The sequence below is a fragment of the Arachis stenosperma genome, chromosome 4, assembly GCF_014773155.1.
Source record: "Arachis stenosperma cultivar V10309 chromosome 4, arast.V10309.gnm1.PFL2, whole genome shotgun sequence".
In the NCBI taxonomy this organism is placed as follows: domain Eukaryota; kingdom Viridiplantae; phylum Streptophyta; class Magnoliopsida; order Fabales; family Fabaceae; genus Arachis; species Arachis stenosperma.
In genome coordinates, this window is record NC_080380.1 from 493,295 (window position 1) to 516,387 (window position 23,093).

Consider the following 23,093-nt stretch of genomic DNA (forward strand, 5'->3'; position numbering starts at 1 on the left):
GTTGTAGGATCGAGTCTCAACCCGTACAACTTAAAAATTTCGATGGCTTATGCTTGTACATCCATGGTAATGAATTGTTACCTTGTGACCTACAACACTACACTTTTCTTGAATAAGACTGAATGGGGAGCCACATGTTAATACTTGTCATAGCCATGAAATATATCTATTAGTCTTCGAGCTGAATTATATAATGACCATTATTTTGGTTAATAGCGGTCTCTATCAATCATCATGTTATGATTCTTTAAGGATGTATAAATGCATGTTCATCGGTGATAATGGAGTTGTTATAAACAAAATGAGTTGTTGCATGCTCGAACCCATGTCTACAAGTAAATCGTCGAATTATTATAATTAATTTGCTTTTAGAGACACACAGAATGAGAATCACCCATCAGCCAACCCCAACCATTACCAGCTACAACCAACAACAGAGGAGGACTACAGAGGTTGAGACAAAGAGAGATTGAGGGAGAGAGGTGATTAAAACATATGCTTCAGAAAATGTACACAGGAGCAATCATACCTGGCAAAGACAAACCGGTGAATTTAATCTTGTTAAATGGCTGTGGAAAAACCGATTACATACTATATCGAGATGCAAATAATATTCTGACACATTAATGTGGTTGAGCACCAAAGGACATAAATGGTGGAGACTAATACATGTTACATTAAAAGCTAGTTAAAAGCCGATTTTTAAAATAACACGAAATACACCAATAAAAAATAGACGAAAAAATGAGGCTAACTCTTAAAATTCTCATAACCAGATTGTATAATATTAGTATAGATATAAATATATAGATCTATATCTGCTGTAGCAAGGCCCCACATCGTATCTGTCAAGGATATCATCGATGTTTATATATTATAGAGATCTTAACTTAAATTGCTGAGCTTTGGTGACGCTGGCTTGTAACCCAAGTGGGAGCGATAAAGTGGTGGAACTTTGTATTTGCCTATCTCAACCGGAATGTGCTTGTGATCTTTGAGTTGGCTCGCCAATAGGTGTGTCCCATAATTGGGCCCCTATATGGACAAACGAGCGGAATTCGGGCCCCCAAGGGGATACATGCCTGATGTGCCTTATCAGAGCACTGCTCAAGTTATAGTTCACACGTACACGATGGTCAACGATAGTCGAACTGGATAATGAACCACCATTTTTAAATTATTCTGTCATCATTCTTATGTCCCATAATCTCTAAACATTTTCAAGCTTTACTATCTTTGTTGCATGCTGTTTAGCCATAACAAATTAAGTGAAAAATGCACCCCATGTTCTAATCTCAAACCAACACCATCTTTGTACTAATTATATTTAGAGTAAAGTACTAAATTAATTTCCTACATTTAGACATAATTCTATTTTGATCCTTAAGATTTAAAGTGTTTTATTTGAATCCAAAAAAATTTCATTTACCTTCAATGTAGTTCCATCGTGAGATTAAAATTAATAATTAACGAAATGTCCTACGTGACAGCAGTACAAGAACAAGGTCGATAATTTGGAGAACAAGTACAAGCTCTAGAGGCACCAAATTAACCATGAATGCATTAATACATTTATTTATCATTCTCCTTACAATTTAAATGAAATATTTTCTACAAAACTGGAGAATGATAAATAAATGTATTGATACATCTATTGTTGATTTTGTACCTCTAGAACTTATACTTATTCTTTAGATTATCAACCTTATCCTTGCACTGCTGTCACATAAAACATTTCGTTAATTATTTAACTTTGACCTCAGAGTGAGACTACATTAAAGCTAAATGAAACTTTTTTGAATTCAAATAACACACTTTAAACCTTAAAGATCAAAACATGATTACATCCAAACGTAGGAGATCAATTTAGTACTTTATCCTTATATTTATATACTCACTAACTTTATTAGCTACTCGTCTTCTTCGTAGAGATCTATTTTAGTGAGCGCCTTAGCCTGACTGGGCAACAGAGCAATTTCTGGTATGCACAATATAATAGCTGATCTCAGTTTTCCTTTTTCGGTTATCATGTAATTAACCATCAGATTATACAGGGCATGGGTACTTATTCGGCTAATTATTCAATACATTTATTCACGACCGGGGCTCCAACCTTTGCTTATGCTCTTCTGACGATGAGTTCACCTCAGCTCGTGAAGTGACAATTCTCCCATTTGTTCTCAAATCTGAACACATGAACATTTTCACTTCAATTTCCGCACAAACACACTAAGCCAAATTGGCCACTGCATCTCATCGAGTACAGAATAAGAGGGGAGACAGCATTCCGTAACTTTAAAACAGAAGTTAGTAGGTTAATTTAACAACTTTTCACCGGAGGATTCAAAGATGGCGCAAGCAAGGAAGTTGTCGTGCCTTGGTTCTGTTACCTTCAATGCAATATTTCATTGGCAATGGGAAAGGTTGGAGCTACGTCAACAGGTACCTGGGGTACAAAGCAGAATAAACCTGTTAGTCGTATGCGAAAACATTTCCTTTGGGGATGACATCTATCCTCATGGATATGAGTTGTTGACATGTGAGGCAAAATAGCATTCGAAGAATGAGTATGTAAGCATGTGTCTACAATAAGTATTATCAGAAAAATCATTTGCCATAGAAATCACAAACATTTATGTTCTTAGAGAGACACCTGTAGCATGCATGGAATACAGTGATTTCCGTTTTCTTTGGTGTTACAAGAATGACTGCGACTTAATTTGTAATGACGGCGTTGGAATAGAAAAAGTTGCTATAACACATGGTAAGAAAACTGTGATCTGTGCCTTTAGCATCTTCTACTTAGAAATGTGCCATATAAAGAAGTCATCATCAGAAGCGCAGTGTGCCAGTGTATCAACAATACTTGAATCAAAATTTTGGATTCAACGTATAGACGCCATAATCTTAACCACTGATCTTGTATAGGGATTGAAAGTATGGGCTTTACAATGCAAGATCAATGGCCAAGATTGTGGTATCTATATCTTAAACCCTAAAGTTTGGGTTTTGTATCTTTGTTGAGATTATATCATATTGACAAATTCAACATTTGGTGTCCTACAATTCAAAATGATGTTCAACTGAAATACCAAAATGTACAAGGTACATACTTTATGACTTTTGGTAGCATAAGCAATGCTTGATGCCAAAATACTTTGAGTTTCAAGGTGAATAATAATAATAATAAACCTATGCTCAACAGGTAGCTCATCATCTTACTGGTTCCCACAAACAAAATTCGCAGGATATTATGCTTAGAGTATACCTGAACATTTTCCAACGTTTTCAGCGCAATTTTTAGTGGTTCTGTCATCACACTGTATTTCTGGAGAAGTAAACCAGCAGCCTCTTTATCACCTTTGGCTTGTATGGTGAGTATCTCTCTGCTTAGGCTTTCAACCGCACCTTCAATCTTCACAACGAAAATTGCGATCAACATCATTCATCATAATCAAGATGGATAGATGGAGAGATTTTGAAGCAATACCTTGGAAAAATCAACAGACACTTTGTTGTCTGAATGCAAGATAAATGCTCCTTTCTCATATAACCAGTTGAACTGCAATGCTTGCCCTTTTCTAACAATATTAAGTAGCATCAGTAGCTATATATAACCACAATAAAATACCAGACAAAAGAAAATCAGAATAGCTAGCAGCATACCCATGAGCTTCCTCTAAACCAAAACGTACTGAGCGGAAACATCCAGCAAGAAAAGAAACATACATGGACTTCAATAAACTTTCAGAAAGCAAATCCTGGTAAAATTAGTGTTAGGGTACCATTAGTAGCAGTTGGTGATACTTAGCATGTTAGGGATTAGTATAATATATGGAATAAGATAGAGGGACTGAGAGGACTTTTGTCATTTTAGAGTCTTTTGAGTGTGACTAAGGACTCTGATTTCCTCAGTTAAAGAGAACACTCTTGAATCCAATTACAGTTGTTGTGACATTCAAGAAATCACAATTCAATAACAAGTCTCTTCAATTCATTCCTTGTTGATACCAATTCTAACAGTTTGTCCTCTGAAGTTCCAGCGTGGAAGTTTTCTTGTTCTCACTGCTTCAATTCTACTGGTTATGAATGCTTTAGGGAAAGGATAGGGTATACTATGAACTGTTATGCGCTTGTGTTCTTGATGCTGTTTTATGCAATCATCGACAGCCTAAGGGGATTTGTTAGGTAATTATGAACCAAGTCATATATTCATGGACTGGGGTTGGGGTGTCTCTCAATTCATTTTACACAAAAAGGCAGTGTTTCATATTTTTATGTGTTGATAGGATCAAGGAACTAGCAAAATTAGGGGATTTTATTGATGAACTAGGGATTGTAAATCACAATCCCTTATTAGAGTACACTATTGAATCTAACCAACTCTAGAGAGAATTTCCCTCTCCTGAACTAACAAACTGAACAGAATTTTTCTAACAAACTAAACTAATTAACCCCTAGTATTTATAGCTAGGCCTAGCACTATTGCTCCTAAACCTTCTAAACTAGCTTAAAGGAACCCCCCCCCCCCCCCCCCCCCCCCCCGGGGCGGGCGAACAACCACCTCAAGGTGGATCTCCGGAAATGAGCTCCAATTGCTCCACTACCTCCGGGATGGCTTCGTGCTCCAACCAATCCTCCTCCTCAGCCTCAGGTTCCATAACAGCGATTTGAATTCCTTGTTCCTGCGCACATGCTCTGCGGAGTATGGTTTATTGCAGAAAAAGCATTCGCCTAGTGCCCGTTTAGCTTTGTACTCCTCATTACTAAGGTGCCACACTCCTGGCCGTTTCGGAGGCTCCACCCCTGACTCCGCATCCTTGCTTGCCAGACCCGTTGCCGCCGCTGCAAGTACCGGCTTGTTAGTAACGAAGTTCTGTGTCATAGGCATACCGGCACTGCGGCCAGGAGCATCCCACAGTGCCATGTTAGCATTCTCCACATTCTGCACCAACTCCATCAACTCATCCAGGGTCTGGAACGAGAACAACCTGCATTCCTCACTCGCTTCCAGCTTCAATCCATTCAAGAACAAGTCAATCAATAATTCTGGAGCCAGACCTCGCAGCGGGGCATGCGTGCATGACAAACTGATCAATGTAGTCCAGCACGGTGCTGGTTTGTTGCAGCTTCAGCAGCGATTGATAGGGACTCTGCAATCTCTCAGGCTGGAAGTGACGCAGTAACACCATGCGAAGGGACTGCCACTGCATCGTCAGCGCGGTCGCTTCCCACCACGGGAAACATGTGAATGTGCGGCCTTCCATGGCGAACGTCGCCACCGCAAGCCACTCCTCTTCTGGCACCGCTCTGAGCAAGAAGAACTGCTCCATACGCTCGATCCAAGTCATCACGTCCTCACCGAGAAAAATCGGAAGTTCTAGTTTTCTCCACTGCTCTGGCGCGGTTCTACTCCCCTGCGAGCCACCGGCAGCCTGGTGTGATGACGGCTAACACTGTTCGTGGCGCATCGGAGCACCCTACTCCATCGAATCCAATCGCGCATCGATCCTCTGCAGCATCTCCTAGAGCACGCGGCATAGGTCTTCAAATCGGTCAAATTGTGGTTCCAACGCATCCAATCTCCCTTCCATTTTCCACAATCGTGGTTGCACCATTCACCACTTCCAGGATCTGTGGATTTCTGATACTAGTTGATAGGATCAAGGAACTAGCAGAATTAGGGGATTTTATTGCTGAACTAGGGATTGTAAATCACAATCCCTTATTGAAGTACACAGTTGGATCTAACCAACTTTGGAGAGAATTTCCCTCTCCTATACAAACAAACTGAATAGAATTTTTCTAACTAAAAACTAACTAACCCCTAGTATTTATAGGCAGCAGCTAGTCCTAGCACTATTGCTCCTAAACCTGCTAAACTAGCTTAAAAGGAACAAACAACCCTGTTTCTATCAGTATTCTACTAATGAATCTTGCAGAGTTTCTTTCCAAGATATGCAAAGTAGTCTCTTCTTAAGCCTATGTTATTTCTTCTTTATTTTGTAGTATAGATAAATTTGTCCAGACAATTTCTTCTAGTTATAGAAAATGTTTATACATAACAAAGATTGCACCGACAATGTTAGATAGGGTGAAGGCTGGACAGTAAAATGACAGAAAATAATCTTAATGTTACAAAGACGAGGATGTTGCATTGGATGAGGGGTCAACTAACCAAGACTGGATTAGGAATGAATATGTTATAAGAAAGTTGGGATAACACCTACTGTGAAAATGATGTAAGAATCTAGTCTTAGGTGGGTCCATGTATATGATATACAATGAAGAGACTCCAATAAGAAAAGGATATTAGAAGAAAAGTCTAATATATAGGTAGATGGAGACCTAGAAAATCTACAGATGAAACAATTAAAAAGGATTTAAATCTTATTAGTTAGTATGCAAATAAGATACATGAATAAGTACAATGACTAACCTGGGAGATTAAGAACCTCAATGCCCAGAGACCAACTATATCAGCTTTTGCTTCTTCCAGAGCTGAGTGAAACTCTTTCAATTCCTGTATCAAAGAGTAAGCTGCTATTAATGTTAAATACAACATAAAATGACAAAAAAAATCTATATAATTTTTTTTCCTTTAATTTCAAGTTGCTCTTGTATCATGATTAATAGCATCCAAAGGTATTATAAAATGCAAGATTTGACATGCAAATACTAGTACAGTCGTGCCAATTGAGAACGTAATTGCTGTATGCTAGACAGTTTGGAAGTATGTGACTGATAAAGTAGCAAAGCTAAATTGAAAAGTTAATTGCATTCCTCATCTATGTCCTCAATCATACTTAACAGATTTCTCAAGGCTACACTACTTTCAAACGCTTGCTCTCCTTTTTAGTAGGTGATGGGTCTCATTTCAACTTTTGAAAAAACCATTGGATAGAAGATACCGTTTTAAACCTATCCTTTCCTCATCACTATCATTTATATTTCCTTGCATAATTCTCCTATTAGGTCCTTTTAGATTACACAAGGTTCCTCCTTCTCTTGGGACTTCCATTTCTTTCATAACCTTAGTGATAGAGAATCCTTTGAACTTTTGGTCCTCTTAGGTCTCCTTGATGGCTTTTCTGACAAAAGGATATGGTACCTTGATTCCTCCATAATTTTAGTTGTAAATCCTTCTTCCAATTTCTTATTCATTCTTCCAACACAACTTTCGATTTAGACAAACCAATTTGGAAGTCCAAATTTACTTTTAAAGTCAAATCTCTTATATGAACAGTTATCCTTAACAGAATTTATACCAATGACTTGCAGGTTCAAAGGCCTCATAAGGCTATCTCCCCTAATGTTTGTGTGATGTCTGGGCAAATTCAGAGTCAAACTCACTCGTTTTTGCATTGTCTGATGGCTTTTTTTTAATAAAACAATTTGTTTGCATCTTCGATGTATGTTGAGTGTGCCCTGCAACCCTAGCCCAATTTCTATTGATGGGGTTTACTTGGTTTGGTACTGGAGAAGAGGCAAAAGTTGTGTGACTCTGCAGCTATAACCACTACCTGGACTACTTGGTTAAAGTGCAATACACACCTTCAATGACAGATTTTCCTGACAAGCAAGTTTTATGGATAGGATTAGACGCCTAACATCTATTTGGTGTAAAGCTCATGATATTTATAGGGGAATTTCCCTATCGGACATGTTGAGAGATGGGAAATCTATGCTTTATAGATAAATCTTTTGTTTTGTTTAGGGGATCATCCCTGTTTTCTATTATCCTTCTCCTCATCTTAAGGATATTCTATTTTGTTTTGTGTTTTGAAAAAAAAAAAATTCTTAATATAGATTGCTTTGTCGAAGTCCTTGTTTTTGGCCCTACTTATAGCATTTAGCAAGCATATAAATACTTCTTTCCCCAATTTTCATACCTCAGTTATCAAATACTTTGATACTTGCTCTATCATTGCACTCTTAGTATTATTCTTTTGTACACTTAATCTCCCACCAATCAAGTACCAAACTTTGTAACACCCTATTAATCTTGGCCATATTTTGCACGCTTAATCGCCCGCCACTAAGATTCTTTACAATCTAAGTCCAGAACCTCATTCTTCATCGAATAGTTCTATAGTTGATTCCTAATCTACTTAATTATCTTGTTGCACATACCACTAGAACTTTCCTTGTGTCCCTACTAACTTCATCCAAAATCCTCTTCTAAAAGCTCATTCATATTTCACCCTTTCCTTGTAACCACCCAATCATGATCACCTTCACTTCAACAGATTTATCCCTAACCAAAAGCCAGTGCTAATTATCAAGCTCTCTCCAGATGTTACTTTGTATATAAGATGCAACACAAGAAAAGTAAGAGCATTCCGGTCCCTATTTTGAAAAAACAAATATACAAAATTGTGGAAACTACTGAAAAATCAAGCTCAAGTAACACACCATGAAGTTCGGCAGTGTTTGCTTAGTAACTTTCAGACATAAATACAAATACATAAAAGACATGACACAAAGATACACAAATCTTTTATTATGTTTTGTTATGATGCACAAGATGCAATAGTCTATACCAAATGTTAGTTTTACCCTCCACACTATAACCACTACACCACAGTACCACACCACCACCATTGCTTTCCACCATGGATTTTTCAACCTCAACTCAAATTACTACCATCAGCAACTCTAATTCAATGATCAATGCAACAATTACTTTAAAAAAAAAAAAAGAAATGAAGGTGAAAGGAAGGATGTGAGGACTAAGCAATCAGAGAGGTTGATGCGGCAAAGTTGAAGGTGAAAGGAAGGATGTGAGGACTAAGCAATCAGAGAGGTTGATGCGGCAAAGTGGAGGCAGCACAGATATGGAAGCGTGATGGCAGTCATAGTTCCTTTCCCCGGCCAGTCGCATCCAAAGAATTCACTCGAGAGTGCTTTTAAGAGAGGGGGACCCCAGAACAGTCACGGAGTACACAATTCTTTTGGAGAGAGGTCGGTTTAGGCTAAAGCTATTAATAAAATTCGTAAATGCACGAAGTAATCCTGCTCTATGATGACGATAGGATGAGGCACCTCTTTTTTTAGTATCTAGATGGACTTAACAGGTTATAATGGAGTCAATGTGCAGGCGACCCAGAACTGAACAAAGACACTGACTACGAAGTAGGAGGGCAACACTAAGAGGAAGAGAGGTGGACATGGAGGAGGAAGAGAGGTAGGCGAAGACACAGGTGGAGGTGAGGCATACAACGATGATAACAACATTGAGAGGGAGGCACAACAAAAAGGAGGAAGAGAGGCATGACAAAGATAGGGAGGGAAGGAGGGAGGGATGAAGGAAGAGAGAGAGGAGGAGGGATGAAGGAAGAGAGGAGGTGAGGCGGATAGAGGAGGGATGTTGTGGCGGTGGCGGCGATGGCGGAGGGAGAAGGCAGTGGCAGAGGGAGGAGGTAGGAGGGCAGAAGGAGGGACAAAGAAAGGGGTAAAGAGAGAAGGGGGTTATGAGGGATACAGGTTAGGGAAAGAGACAAAGCTGGAAGTTCAAAAATAATCAGACAAGTTGAAAAAATCATGTATCATAAGTTGTGTCTTAGTGTCATAGCTTTAAACTGGAAAAATTTGTATCACATCATAATATAATTATTTGACAATATTATTCAATCACTCTTTATTATGTCTTTTCTTACTCCTCAACCTAAAACCATAAAATCCCATTAATGCAAAATTTTTAAAATAAATAAAGTCTCAATGATACATATTATGCAACTGACCAATCTCACAGTAGACTTCTGACCATCTGGAAGAGTTATGGTATGAGGTCCAATTCCATGGCAGCATTCGTGGCAAATTGTATGAGTAAAAAATGATTCAAAATCTACAAATTCTTGTTGTTCCACAGCAACACAGGCAGCAGCTATAGGAAGAAGAATATGCTTGAACCTGTTAAGAATTGGCAGGTTTCCCTGATATTAACTATCCATTCAGAAAAATAACAGAGGAGGATCACTAAAAGGTGCAACTTGAGCAAGCTAGACTTTTCAGGGTTTGAATTTTACTTAGCCTCTGAAACATTCTTAAGCATGACCATTGATGTTCCCCTGTCATTTACAATACGTTCATCATTGGGTAGATTGAATGCAAGAGTCTGCGGCCCCTTGACATCCTGAAATAATTTATTATCGCAAAATTTCCAGTTAAATAGTTTTAAGCACAAGATACTGTATTACATACACAACTCCTTTTGAAGTTTGTAAGGACCCATGGAATTTAGTGATTGCACATAACATCTTTTTCTTTATTAGAAAGCCTTAGCTCTTTTGTCATAGTAACAACACCATTCTTTAGTCATATAACTTTTCTTTTCTTCCCTATCTAATATGTTTTCCTGTGCAGCTAAGAGTCCAACCCATTTATAACATGTTTTATACCAGATTTTGAATAGAAGATTAGTTGGCAATTGAGCAGCAGAGGAAACATTGTCATCATAATATTATATATACACCCAAATTTCAAAAGTTCTGAACACTCACCCCAGCATTATAGATAAGTTGTATAACTCGTATAGGAGCTGCATTCACATCTTTTGATTTGTATGCACTATCCATCGGGAGATTTTCTTCCAGAAGCTTCAGTAGAAAATTATTTCGCAAATCAGTGACAATATGTAGGAGATAAAAGAAATAAATAAAGTTATTCACAATGAAATGCTCCAGGTATTGAACCTTCAGATTATCACCAAAGAGTTTCAATTGAGCTGTTGCTTCATCGTCCCTGATTCCAATATATGCTTCAAAGGTAGCCTGAGGAAATAGCAATGCAACACTAAGTTCAAAGATAATGATGATTCTTTTTCAAGCGAGTGCATATTGAGAGGTTTCCAATGAATTTATATTTATTTAATCATGATATCACAAAGACTAAAGACTTATAGCGATTAACTTGACAACATGGCACTCATACACAATGGATGATGCAACAGATATTAGTACATTGCTAAGAGACTCTACACACCTATTCTCAAGAACGGCTATGCAATCTTTGCAAATGACACTTTGTCAAATATATAAGTGAAAGAAATATGAAACTGAGAAGTCCAAAAAACACATTGTGGGGTAGGTATCTTGGACTACCAAGGAGCACATGAGAATACAAAAACAGGGCAATTGTCGACAATAAATACTAACATTCTCGGCACTGCATGGACAATTGTTGACAATTAGCCAATAACATTATTTCCAGATCTAAGATTTACGATATTATATTAAAGAAACTTGGTTTTCTCATTCACCTATTGCCAATATTTTTGTAGATTAGCTGGCAAATGGCTGAAACTGATGCCACAATTTTGTTAAATGTAAATATTTTCTAATTGAGAAGATAATAATTTAAAATGACTTTGGTTTGGAGACTTTTATTGCTAACGTTGGAAAGTGGGTGTGCATGGATTGCAGCATCTGGTGCCATGTGTGTGCAATAGAACATGACTGTCCACATTTTAGGGAGGAGGATGGCAGGGAACAATAGGCGGAGAAGCGGAGGGACTCCAAACACCCTCCTGGAACCTTGCAAAAGCAAAATTGTTGAAAATCACCTTATATCCAAAAAGCTTGTCCTCATAAGTTTCATATGGCCCAATTGTAACATCTAACTTAGAGTCCTGCACCCAAAAAGAAAATAAATAAATAAAAGAAAAATTAAAGTAAGTAAAAACTACATGATCAGAAATTTCTCAGAAAACATGTTATAGTAAGAATGTGTTTACAGGAAGTTGAAATAATGAATATTTAAATTAGGTATGTTTTAAATTCCGTAATCGAATGATTGATAAAAGAATATTTCTTAACAATTTAATTTTTCTTTTTATATTTTACCGTCTAAAAATGCTAAAAGTTTGTCATTTTTAAAACGCTAATTTTTTAAAACATGGTATAAATAAATAATAAAAATTTTACAAGTAAATAGCCTTTCATTTGTATTTGTTAATAGATATTTTATGCATAACAAAAAAATAGTATTTTTATTTTAACTTTTTCTTTTCATTGGAATCTCATGATTAAAAAAATGTATTCTTTAATATAAAAAAGCATTTCATTCAATGCATACCTGATACTCCAAAGTATTTAATCTGGAGTTAATACTATTTGGCATGCCAAAAGGAGCATAATATTTGCTAACTCAAAACGATCAATTAGCATGTATCTTTACCAAGACTTTGAACATGAATAAGTTATCCTCCATATCTTGTATATATTGCACAATATCTATATCTATAACCTCTGCCATGTAGTTGAGAAACATGGAAGATACTTCCACTCTCCTTTCTCACAACACTAACAATTTTAGTTTACACTCTGATGGTTACCCCCCCCCCCCACCCTCCTCTCTGTCTCTCTGAGAAGAGAAGATATATTTTATGAGATGAAATAGAATCATAAAATAAAATTGATAAGGAAACTTGTGAAAATAAACATGAGAGAGAGCGAGCGAGAGAGAAACATGGTAAAAGAGAAGGATCAACGTGACAAATCTCTCCAACTTCAAAACATATCACTTAGAGAACAATCACTTAGTGCCAAATACACTGTTAAATCTTATCCTGAATCCAGTAATATATAAAAAAAACCTCCATAAAGATATGGGACTGCTGCTCTAGCATTTACACTATCTTGAAGTATAAAGTGTACATTGTTAGAATATGAGTGAATAAATTAGTTAGGATATTATAAGATCCATTATGAATTTATGATACGGTAGTCAATTGTATATATCTTGTAATTATGTCTAGAATCCCTTATTCAGGTTATATAAACTAGTCTCCGATGTGTAACAAAAACACACGGAATTCTTATGTCTCTCTCCTTTTCTCACATTCAACATGATGTCTAGAGCCTAGAGAGAAACAATTATTCAGTCCGTACACAAAGAGGACCCACTGTCCTCTTGAGAAAAAATTTTCCCGCCTACACCGTGGGACTCATGCTCACATGCGCTGTTCAGCCCCTTAAATGGAACTGTCGTCTGCCTTCCGATGCACCTCCATGGGCTGTCTGATCTCCCTGCTGCATCTTCCACCTGCACATCCGCCACCATACCCACCGCTGTGCTCGCCTCACTCCACCAATCCCCTCATTATCCATCCTCACTTTCCATGCTCAATAGCCTTTCCACCTAATATAGTTTGTCCTGTGAATCATGTCAATTTGGGAAAGTGTTCCAGACTTGGCTATTTTGGGGTGCCCAAAGTCCCACATAAGGTAGTACGAGATGCTTGGTGTTGTATTTAAGGAGTAGTTCTTCCCCCTTAACAGCTAGCTTTTAAGGTTTGGTTTTCCACTTTCCTTAGGTACTTAACAATGGTATCAGAGCCTGATTGCCAATGGACATGGAAAGGGCTACCGATAGACTGGATTAAGATGAATACCGAATACTGTTAGCCGGTAGCGAAGAGGCTATCGCTGGGTCAGTGTTGATAGAGTGAAGCCGCGGTGGACATCGGGTCTCCAAGGGCGGTATATTGTTAGGGGCTTAGGTATTATGGGGTGTCCAAAGTCGCACATCGGTTAGTATGGAATGCCTGATTTATATTAAGGAGTGGTTCTTCTCCCTTTACAGCTAGCTTTTAAGTTATGGTTTTCAACTTTCCTTAGGTACTTAACAGAAACACAGCCAGAGTTCTTTTAATAGTGTCAGTATTCGTGCTTCGTCTTTTCTTCTAGTTCTTTCTGATACTTGGGATCCTAGACATACTAAGTCTACTTTAAGAATTAAGTATTTTGTTACTTTAATAGATGATTTTTTTTCTTGTTGTACATGGCTTCTCATGGTGTCCATCAAACCTCTTGTGCTCACAACTGTTAACAAAATGGGATTGCAGAGTGGAGAAATCATCATTTGGTTGAAACTACCAGGATCCTTCTACATTCTCATGTTCCTTCTCGTTTTTGGGGAGATGTTGTCCTTTCCACATGTTACCTCATTAATCGTATGCCTCCTATTTTGGGTCAAAAGTCAACCACTCAGTGTTGTTTCCTCACACAACGATTGACTCTTTAACCACTCATGTCTTTGGCTCTACCTATTTTTTCCACAACCTTACCCTAAATATTGACAAACTTTCTGCTTGTTCCCTTAATGTGGTTTTCTTGGGTATGCTAGGTCTGAGACGGGTTATCGTTGTTTCTATAGGACTTGACTGATGACTTACCCCTACCTCCTTTACCTATGGCTTCCACCCCCACCTTAGCACCTCTGCCTCCACATCACCCACCTTATGATCATTTTCATCACCAACGACCCAACCTTCCACCACCTCCTCATGTTGCCACAGAGCCTTAATCATCTCCAGTTGGGTGCACCCTCTATAAATCGTTCTAGTTGCTATAGACTCATCTCCAACAAGGCCTCCTTTACCAATTTTGGGCCGACCACTCGAGTTTGACCTTCCTATTGCCCTTTGTAAAGGTATACGCTTTATCCAAAACACTTCTCCTCATTATGTTGCTTTATCCTAAAGGTATACGCTTTATCCATAACACTTCTCCTCATTATGTTGCTTTATCCTACCATCGCTTGTCTCCAGGACATTATTCTTATGCGGCATCTCCATCTTCTGTGTCTATTCCTAAAACACCAACTGAAGCTTTATATCATCCTGGGTGGAGACATGCTTTTCTTGATAAGATGTGTGCGCTTCAGAGCAGGGACACTTGGGTTGCTAAGGGTTTTACTCAGATTTTTTGCTTGACTTATGGCGACATTTTTCTCTCTCAGCCAAGATGACCTCTTTTGTCTCTTTCTTGCCATGGCCCCCATGGATTATGGGCTTCTACATCAACTGCACATAAAAAATGGTTTCCATCATGATAACTTGAAACAATATATATGGAGGAATCTACTTGGTTTTCGCCTTGTTTGTAGGCTCCACAAATCACCTCATGATCTTAAGGATTCTCCTCGAGTCCACTTTGATAGATTTTCCTCTATGGTTCAACAATTTGGCATGATCTGGAGTGAAAACGGCTACTCTGTGTTTTACCGCTACACTCCTCAAGGATGCAGTTATCTAGTTATGTATGTGGATGATATTGTCATAACTAGGAACGATAATGATGGTATAACTTGCCTTCAACAACATCTATGTCACCACTTTCAGATTAAAGACCTTGGCAAACTGTTACTTCTTAGGTATTGAAGCTGCATCACCTAAAGATGGCATTGTTCTCTCTAAGAAAATATGCTATCTACATCATAAAAGAAGTTGGCTTGCTTGGAGCCAAACCCGTTGATTCTCCTATGGATCCCAATGTCAATCACCTGCCGAATCAAGGGAAACCCTTATCTAACTGACCCAGGAAAATACAGAAGATTAGTCGAGAAACTGAATTGAATCTCACTCATACCCGTCTTGACATCTTCTATGTAGTAAGTCTAGCCAATCAATTTTTGCATTCACCGTGTGAAGATCGTTAGGATATTTTGATATGCATTTTAAAAGTATGTCTCCTGGGGTAAGGGTCTTCTCTATGAGGATAAGGGTCACTAAGAGATAGTTGGATATTGTGATGCTGATTGGGCAGGTTGTTCGATTGATAACGTACCCAATCTAGCTATTATGTACTCATTGGTGGCAATATTACTTCTTGGAAAAGTCAAATGCATGATGTGTTTACAAGGTCTAGTGCTGGAGTAGAATATTGTGCCACAGCATAACCTCATGAGCTTCTGGCTGAAACAACTTTCAGAACTACAATTTGGGATAATCAAACCTATGACATTTGTATGTGACAACCAGGCAGCTGTGCATATCATTTCTAATCCAATCCTTTATGAGAGGACCAAACACATTGAGATTGATTTTCAATACAATAAACACAAGATCCTCTCTGAAGACCACTACAAGCTGTGTCAATTCAAATAAATAGTTGGAAGATCTCTTAACTAAAGCCTCAACAGGTCCTAGAATAAGATATCTATGTAACAAGCTTGGTGCATACAGTCTATATGCTCAAGCTTAGAGGAGAGTGTTAGAATATCTATGAATAAATGAGTTAGAGTATTATAGGATCCGTTGTGATACACTAGTTTTTTTTGGTGACTGTTGTGATACACTAGTTAATTGTGACTCTGGATATCCTGTAATTATGTAAGAATCCCTTTTTCAAGCTATATAAACTAGTTTCCACTATGTAACTAAAACAACGGAATTCTTATCTCACATTCAACAATTACCAGAAAACTAGACTCATCACTCTTCCAAATCCATGGAAGCAAACCCTCACAATGATTATATCAATGTTTTAGGTAGAATATATACCGTATATAATGATTATATAAATGTTTTTTCTCTAAAATACCCTTATTGATATATATAGCCATGAAAATCATTTTGAACTCAGATTTGAACCTGAAAACATTTACTAAGAAAACAAAATACTTACTATCTTGATTAATCTTACATTTGTTATTGCACACATTTAATAAATAAAATGGTAAACTAACATTGTTAGTGCCTTTTAATCAACTACACTTTACAATATGCCAGATCCAACCAGTGGGACAGATCTTAGTGATTCTTGTTATTGTCGTCTTCCCATAATAGAATATTATATATTAAAGAAAATCAGATACTGTTCGCATTACTTCTACCTGGCTTGAGATCAAATTTAAAATTATCGTGGCACAAAAGTAAATAAGAGAATTCAACAAACCAATTCCATCCATGCTATATCTGAGTCATAATAGTCGTTTGACAGAAAAGCATCAGCCTTGCTATGTAGCAGCCTCTTCAAACTACACTTTGAAAGAATGAGTCAACCAACAACTGTAAGTAAAACAATATTTAGCATGAAACTGAGCTACAATTACTTCTTAATGATGATAATATAGTTAAGGGCAATACCTTGGTGAGTTAGTAGTGTTCCCAGCTTTATGCAATAAATCAGCAGCCTTTGTAAGGAGAGCCTTGTATTCTTCAGAGTAAGGAACAATATATAGATCATGAGTAGCACTAGTTTTGTTACCATGTGGATGAGAATTTAAAATAGATTCGCTGTGCCTTTTAATAACAGTGAAAAAGCCTGTTGCCTCCTTCTGTTGGTCCTTTTTTAGACTGTCCTTCCATATTTCAAACTCCTGCAAGATAGAAGCTTTTAACAGCTTTTCTTAATTGCAAGTTCTCAATTGTTCTGACAGTACATGCTTATCATGATGGTACCATTTTGTCCATGTCTGGAGGGTAGAAATTAGCACCGGGAGGTTTTGACATGGGAAATGCTGCCCTGTATTCCAGACCCCTCCAATTGTTTACTTTCCCATTTTCTTCAGAAAGCAACCTAATTGCCGAATCTGCAGTTGTCAAAAATGCCTCATCTTCATCAAGGCAAGACCTGCCAACAGCAAATAGATTACAAAAAATATAATCAAGTTCACGAGTTAAGCAATTACAAACACCAGCCAAAAAAAAAATCTTTTGACAGTTTCAAATAGTTACAAACTGAAATAATATTATTGCGCACCCCTGCTCCTCACCAAACTCCACTCAAAAATCTAGCTAATCCCTACATTACTCATACCACTCACTCTAAAAGTAGGTGGTAATTATAAGAAATCAGAAAATAAATATTAAAAATAGGCGGTGTCCTGCCTCAGTTCCTGACACAATTACAGGACCAATGAGCTGGTTTTGGATAGTGAAGGTCCCATTTGTTTAAGGACCAATGAGGCAAATTCCAGGGTTTACAGGACTCAAACATAAAACTATGAATGCTCAAGAAAAAAAGCAGAGCAATGGGATTTGTTCTAACTGCAAGTAGATTTTTCTTGCATACAAAATTCACCAGCCTCTATTTAAAGTACGAGCAAATATATACCACTTAATGGCTACAGAACTGTCAAGGACTTACCAAGGGCTCTTGTTAATCAGATAATAAGACCATTTCAACTTATTTAACTCCGATGTACCAGCATGCTCCTTCAACCAATCTCTAAGAACCGGATTACTGTACCAGGACTGATAAGAAAATAAACAACCTTTAGTAACACACACTGCCATAAACTTCACTCTACCAACCAATGACAGACATAAGATGAGATTAGTATGATGGAGAAGGGAAATTTCCAATCAAACTTTACCATATGCTTAAATATATCTTTTGGTCCCTAAAATTATATTTTTATTTTTGTCACTATGTAATATATATATATATATATTAAATGGTAATGTTTATAAGAAATTAAAAAAAAAAATTAAAATCTTTATAAGGACTGAAAGCAGTGTTAAATATCTATAAGGACTAAAGATATAGTCCAAAATACTTATGGGACCAAACATTTTAAATGGCTAAAAGCGGAATAATAATAATAATAATAATAATAATAATAATAATAATTTTCTTTTTTGATAGCAAATAATAATAAGATTAATAATATACTGAAACCAAAAATATTTATAAAAGGATTATACCTTTTTTATGAAAAAAAACGCTTAAGCAAAACATTCCATATGACACATCTTTTTACTGGAGCCATATGACACATTTACATGCATAAAATGATAAAATGTTAGAAATAAAAATATTCTTTAAATTTATTGCACTGTGTATATATATACACACACACCATTTAGTCCAAACACAGCTATGCTGTAAACACAACCTGAAGATAAAAAATTTCATCCATAACCATTGCAGCCTTCACAACATAAGCAAGAGTGTCCTTATCTGAATCTGTAAGCCCTGTCAACTGCCAGAATAAACCATGAAACATGTCCAAACAGGAGCCAAAAAGATTTGGGATAATTATGATCTTAATAAATTAACCCAAGCACTGCTACACTCAACAAACAATGATGTCATGACCTTCAAAATGGAAAACTTTTTTTAGTCAAATAAGCAATATATAGAACAAATAACAACATATAAACAAACTCACAAAGTACATTTCCAATAAAAATTCATCAAAAACCTCCAAGTTAATCAAACTAATGTAACAAATATATAGGATAAATTCCAAATGCTATTATCTCTGCAATTACCATAACGACATCACATTCTGTCCTTGGACAGAAAATCAATATATTATTTGACACCCATTTTGTACAAATGCGATCATACGGATTTTATGCACACAGCCTCATACAGAAGATATTTTATAAATTGGGCTCAAGATTACACTGGCAAGCAAATAAAGAATCCAAATTCTGACTTCTTTAGTTTTTGGTAGTTCAAGAACGACAAAATTCTGACAGTTATACACTCTCCAATCTCCACACAAGAAAAAAGAACCCGAACCAAATACAATTTCACCTCAAAAATGGCGTATCTGGCTCATGAATCAACTTGGTTTACTCTCAAATTTCAACATTCTAATTGATGAGAACAAAGTTAATGTTTATTCTAAATCTGTGGATTGCATCATATGCAGGAAAATCATAATCATAATAATAAATTATATAAAAAAACTAGGTATCAAAATCACTTTCGGGAAAATAAAATAAAGTGCATTTAAACAGCCTGTTAGAAGACAAATGTGCATACTTTAAAACGTAAGCAATTCAAATTGACAAAATAGAGGGAGTGAGAGAAAAATTGTTTATCAAAACAGAAGGAGAGGTCGTCAACATAATATAAAATAAATAAATAATTCACCTCTGCACTCAGGGAAATGGGAGCATAACGACTTAATTGCTTTTGTAGACTCAAACTGCGTGCTACAGTGTTCTCTTTGTACCTTCCATAAACATGTTAAGGAAACAAAAATAAGCACATAAAAATGAAGATTCAAATGAATCTTGAGTTGTACAGCAAAAGGACAGAAAAGGAAGTCGGAAGACACTGAGTATTCAGATTGACTCAAATGACTTTAGGGAATCTACAAACTGACGCTTGAGCTTGTAATGGATGAGATGGCCCATTTATTCAATTATTCCTACATTATTAATGCACATATCCGTAAAGGCCACTCTTTTCCTCCATATTATTCTCCATGTTTCTTTTGCCCCTCTTTTCTTATTTTCTAGTTTTGAAGATAACCTATCCCTCCCTCAATATACATCACTCATCACTCATTTCCAAATAAAATACAAATTTAGAGAGAGAGAGAGCGAGGGAGGGATCGAGGGAACAGGAAGACATGACCATATGATTCAAGAGTAGTTCTAATCTAGTTCAATGAAAAGAGAGAAGGAAAAGTGATTAAATTTTGAGATGGGTGATCATGTAACAGAAGTCATTTTGCTGCAAATGTATAAAGAAATTTAGCATCATGCATAACTCAAATAATAACATACCTCTTTTCAATTATATCAAAAAGCTGACCATATTGTCCATCAACATCATAAGGGACATACTCTGAATCTCCTTTGGCCAGTAACAGTTTATACTCTCCATAAGAGATATATTTAACAGCAGAAACTTCTGCTTCCTAAAATAAAAAAAAAAAAAGAATCCTCGTATAAATTAGGAAACTTAACAATATAAATCATGCATTACTGAGAATTTAGAAAAGACAAGAAGAGAAGGCATGGAATTACATAAGAACATACAATAACCTAAGCGTAAAGCATGAACACTACCTTATAACACTAATAGCATAGAAAAGGGTACATCTAGAGTAAATCATTGACGGCAATAGGATACAAAGAAAAAAGATAGAAGTGACATGTAATCAAAATCAATTAAGCCACATGATTCCAAGTGTTTTATCACATAATTCTCGTCCTGTCGAGACAAACTGAGCTTCAACAAATGATATTAGATCCTCATGTCACTGATTTTAACAAATAAACTTTTTCTGGACTGGGGTGGGGGGGCTCGTCTATTGAGCCATACTTTCGTATAAGAAAATCAAACAACCCTAACTCTATTATTGGAATTGAAAAATATCATGACCCATTATGTTTCTTAAAACATCCAAAGTCAGGCCTAAACATGTACCACCTTTTCTTGGTGTTATGTGGACTATATGGAGGACTAGAAATAGAATTGTATTTGAATAGGAGATGATAAATGTTTTCAAGGAAAAAGAACATATGCTACAATGGGTGGATATGTGATACAGGCATAAGAGGTTATTACTGAATCTAATAGAAACCGATGTCATATCAAGTGCCTGGCAATGGTATTTCTTTTTCTTACTGAGACTTCGAATTCTATTCATAAGGTGTGTGCAGATGTGTCTTTGCTTCGTTACCTTGATGTCTATGCCAAAGGGGTTTAGTGTTGTTTAGTATTATCGTGGTTTTCTTATATATTGTGTTTGGGGTTTTGTCAATTGATGAGTGCTGAGCATTTTATTCATGGTTATAGGAGAGGCATTTGAATAAGAGGAGATTAAAAGTGCACACAGAAAATCCAAAGAACAAAACTACAGTAACTGAAATTTGCAAACATCTTACGCATCCTCACCTGAAGTGTAAAAGCTTCCAGAGGAATTGGATCAATAGTTGTCACAAGATACACATCATTATATTCATTATTGATGTACTTTCCATCATTTATGACACTGCATTCCATATCTAAAGTTAGTTATCAAACTAACTAGTCCACGGATAACAAAAGGAGGATATTGAGTGCAAATTGCAAATAAAATAAATCCTAGAGAAAGGCAAATCAACGAAGCAGTCTCTCTACATATCAGTGAAAAACAGACCTCTAAAGAAGCAGTAAGCTTAGCTTTAATCAGAAGATAAAGAGAATTTCTTAGGTTTTTTCCTGTTTTCATATTCAGTTGATATGCTTTCACTACAATAACACAAAGGACCCCTCATTTTAATTGTATATCATGCTTGAGTTTTACCTAAAAACAATGGCAAAAACAGGCAAACAAAAGGAGGCAAAGTTTCATTATCTTAATCATCCTGATCATGCTTATAAACATATCAACTTAAAAAAAAATAAAAATAAAAACAGAAACAATACACAGACAAAAATGAAGTGATGCAGCAGAGAGCAGACACCACTTACCATTCTTGGAGGAAAACAAAAATCAGTTCGAACGCATCCTTTGGAAGTGTCACACCTAACTCTTCCTCGAGCTCCCTTCTGAAAAAGAACTCAACACACTACATCAGGATAGCAATACTCTTTTCTCTATCATTCAGAACAATTCTCCATCAATCTATATTAAGTATCATAAAACACAATTATCACTCTTAGAAGTTAGTGCTTGTCAACTATCACCACTAAGCATCACGAAAGATAAGTAGAATTAACATGAAAAGAAATACAAGAAATAAATAAGAGCATAGCTGTTGTGTTTGTGATTACCGAGCGGTTTCAAGGGAGGAATCGCCGGCGGAGATGTGGCCGGCGCTGGAGATGTCCCACAAATCAGGCCAAGAATCTTTGCATAGGGCACGGCGTTGGAGGAGAAGCTGCTGTGTGCTCTCAGCGAAAATCCAAACGTGAACAGCTCGATGGTAATCCCCATCGCGATGAACGTGGCCTCTGTGAAAGAGTTGTTTCAAAATGGAAAAGCATGAACATGAGATCGAAGCGATAACGGTTCGAGGGAGTTGTGGTTGGTTTACCTGGGCTTCGAGACGCCGGTTTTTTGGCCGGACTTGGTTAGAACGTCGAGGTGCTCTTCTTCTTGCTTCTGTAACTGCGCCTCTTCAATATCAGCCATTTCGCTGCCAATGGACTGCCACTCACACCACCGCCACGCCCACAACACTCAACTATAGCTTGCGAAAAATACTCCGACTCGCAATTTTTAGATGAGTATGGAAAGACTATGTAATTTAAGTTATAATTCATAAGAGTTATATTTTAAAATTTTATGTAGAAATTCAGGTGCAATCGGTAATAACTGAGAATCATTAAATAAAAATTTAGTTAAATTAATTAAATTATTTAACTATTTTTAACTGTCAATTTTATATAAAGTCAAATATACCTAAATTTTCACCAAATTTTATTTATAGAATAATCTATCATTTGCATCTAAAATATTCAAAATACCTATCAATCTAAACAAATAAGAGAGTAAAGTCACAATTTAATCGCTTAAAAATTTTGCATTAAATAAATTAATTTTTAAATAATTAAAAATACTAAATTAATATCAAAGAATACAAAATCATGACATAAATTAGTCTTTAAATAATTAAAATATCAAAAAAT

At 36.5% G+C, this 23,093-nt stretch overlaps 1 protein-coding gene across 4 annotated transcripts; it reads right to left on the reverse strand.

The window, feature by feature from the left end:
- Positions 1-1,641: 1,641 nt before the first annotated feature.
- Positions 1,642-22,675, reverse strand: LOC130973095 (nudix hydrolase 3). 4 transcript variants are annotated; one of them, XM_057897497.1, is made up of 22 exons: positions 22,499-22,675; positions 22,236-22,415; positions 21,933-22,010; positions 21,375-21,471; positions 20,258-20,391; positions 19,617-19,698; positions 18,625-18,711; positions 17,874-17,980; positions 17,186-17,357; positions 16,871-17,103; positions 16,680-16,761; positions 11,564-11,629; positions 10,695-10,772; positions 10,503-10,598; positions 10,029-10,135; positions 9,744-9,912; positions 6,440-6,523; positions 3,667-3,761; positions 3,491-3,581; positions 3,269-3,415; positions 2,377-2,446; positions 1,642-2,186 (listed from the first exon to the last, which is right to left on the reverse strand). In XM_057897497.1, the coding sequence occupies exons 1-21, from the start codon at positions 22,594-22,596 to the stop codon at positions 2,393-2,395; spliced, it is 2,337 nt and encodes a 778-aa protein (XP_057753480.1). In that variant the 5' UTR covers positions 22,597-22,675; the 3' UTR covers positions 1,642-2,186; positions 2,377-2,392. The 4 variants fall into 4 exon arrangements, 3 of the variants coding, with proteins under 3 accessions (XP_057753480.1, XP_057753481.1, XP_057753479.1); XR_009084019.1 differs by having other exon boundaries at positions 1,643-2,186; positions 2,295-2,446; XM_057897498.1 differs by having other exon boundaries at positions 1,643-2,186; positions 2,391-2,446.
- Positions 22,676-23,093: the final 418 nt, after the last annotated feature.

Bases quoted from the DNA above. Each gene is read 5' to 3' on its own strand.
- LOC130973095 (XM_057897497.1), bottom strand. From the start codon at position 22,596: ATGGCTGATATTGAAGAGGCGCAGTTACAGAAGCAAGAAGAAGAGCAC. The intron at 17,981-18,624 runs GTTGTGTTTACA...TTTTCTTATCAG, and splicing joins ATGAAATTTTTTATCTTCAG to TCCTGGTACAGTAATCCGGT. The intron at 17,358-17,873 runs GTAAGTCCTTGA...TGCTGTTGGCAG, and splicing joins CTGATTAACAAGAGCCCTTG to GTCTTGCCTTGATGAAGATG.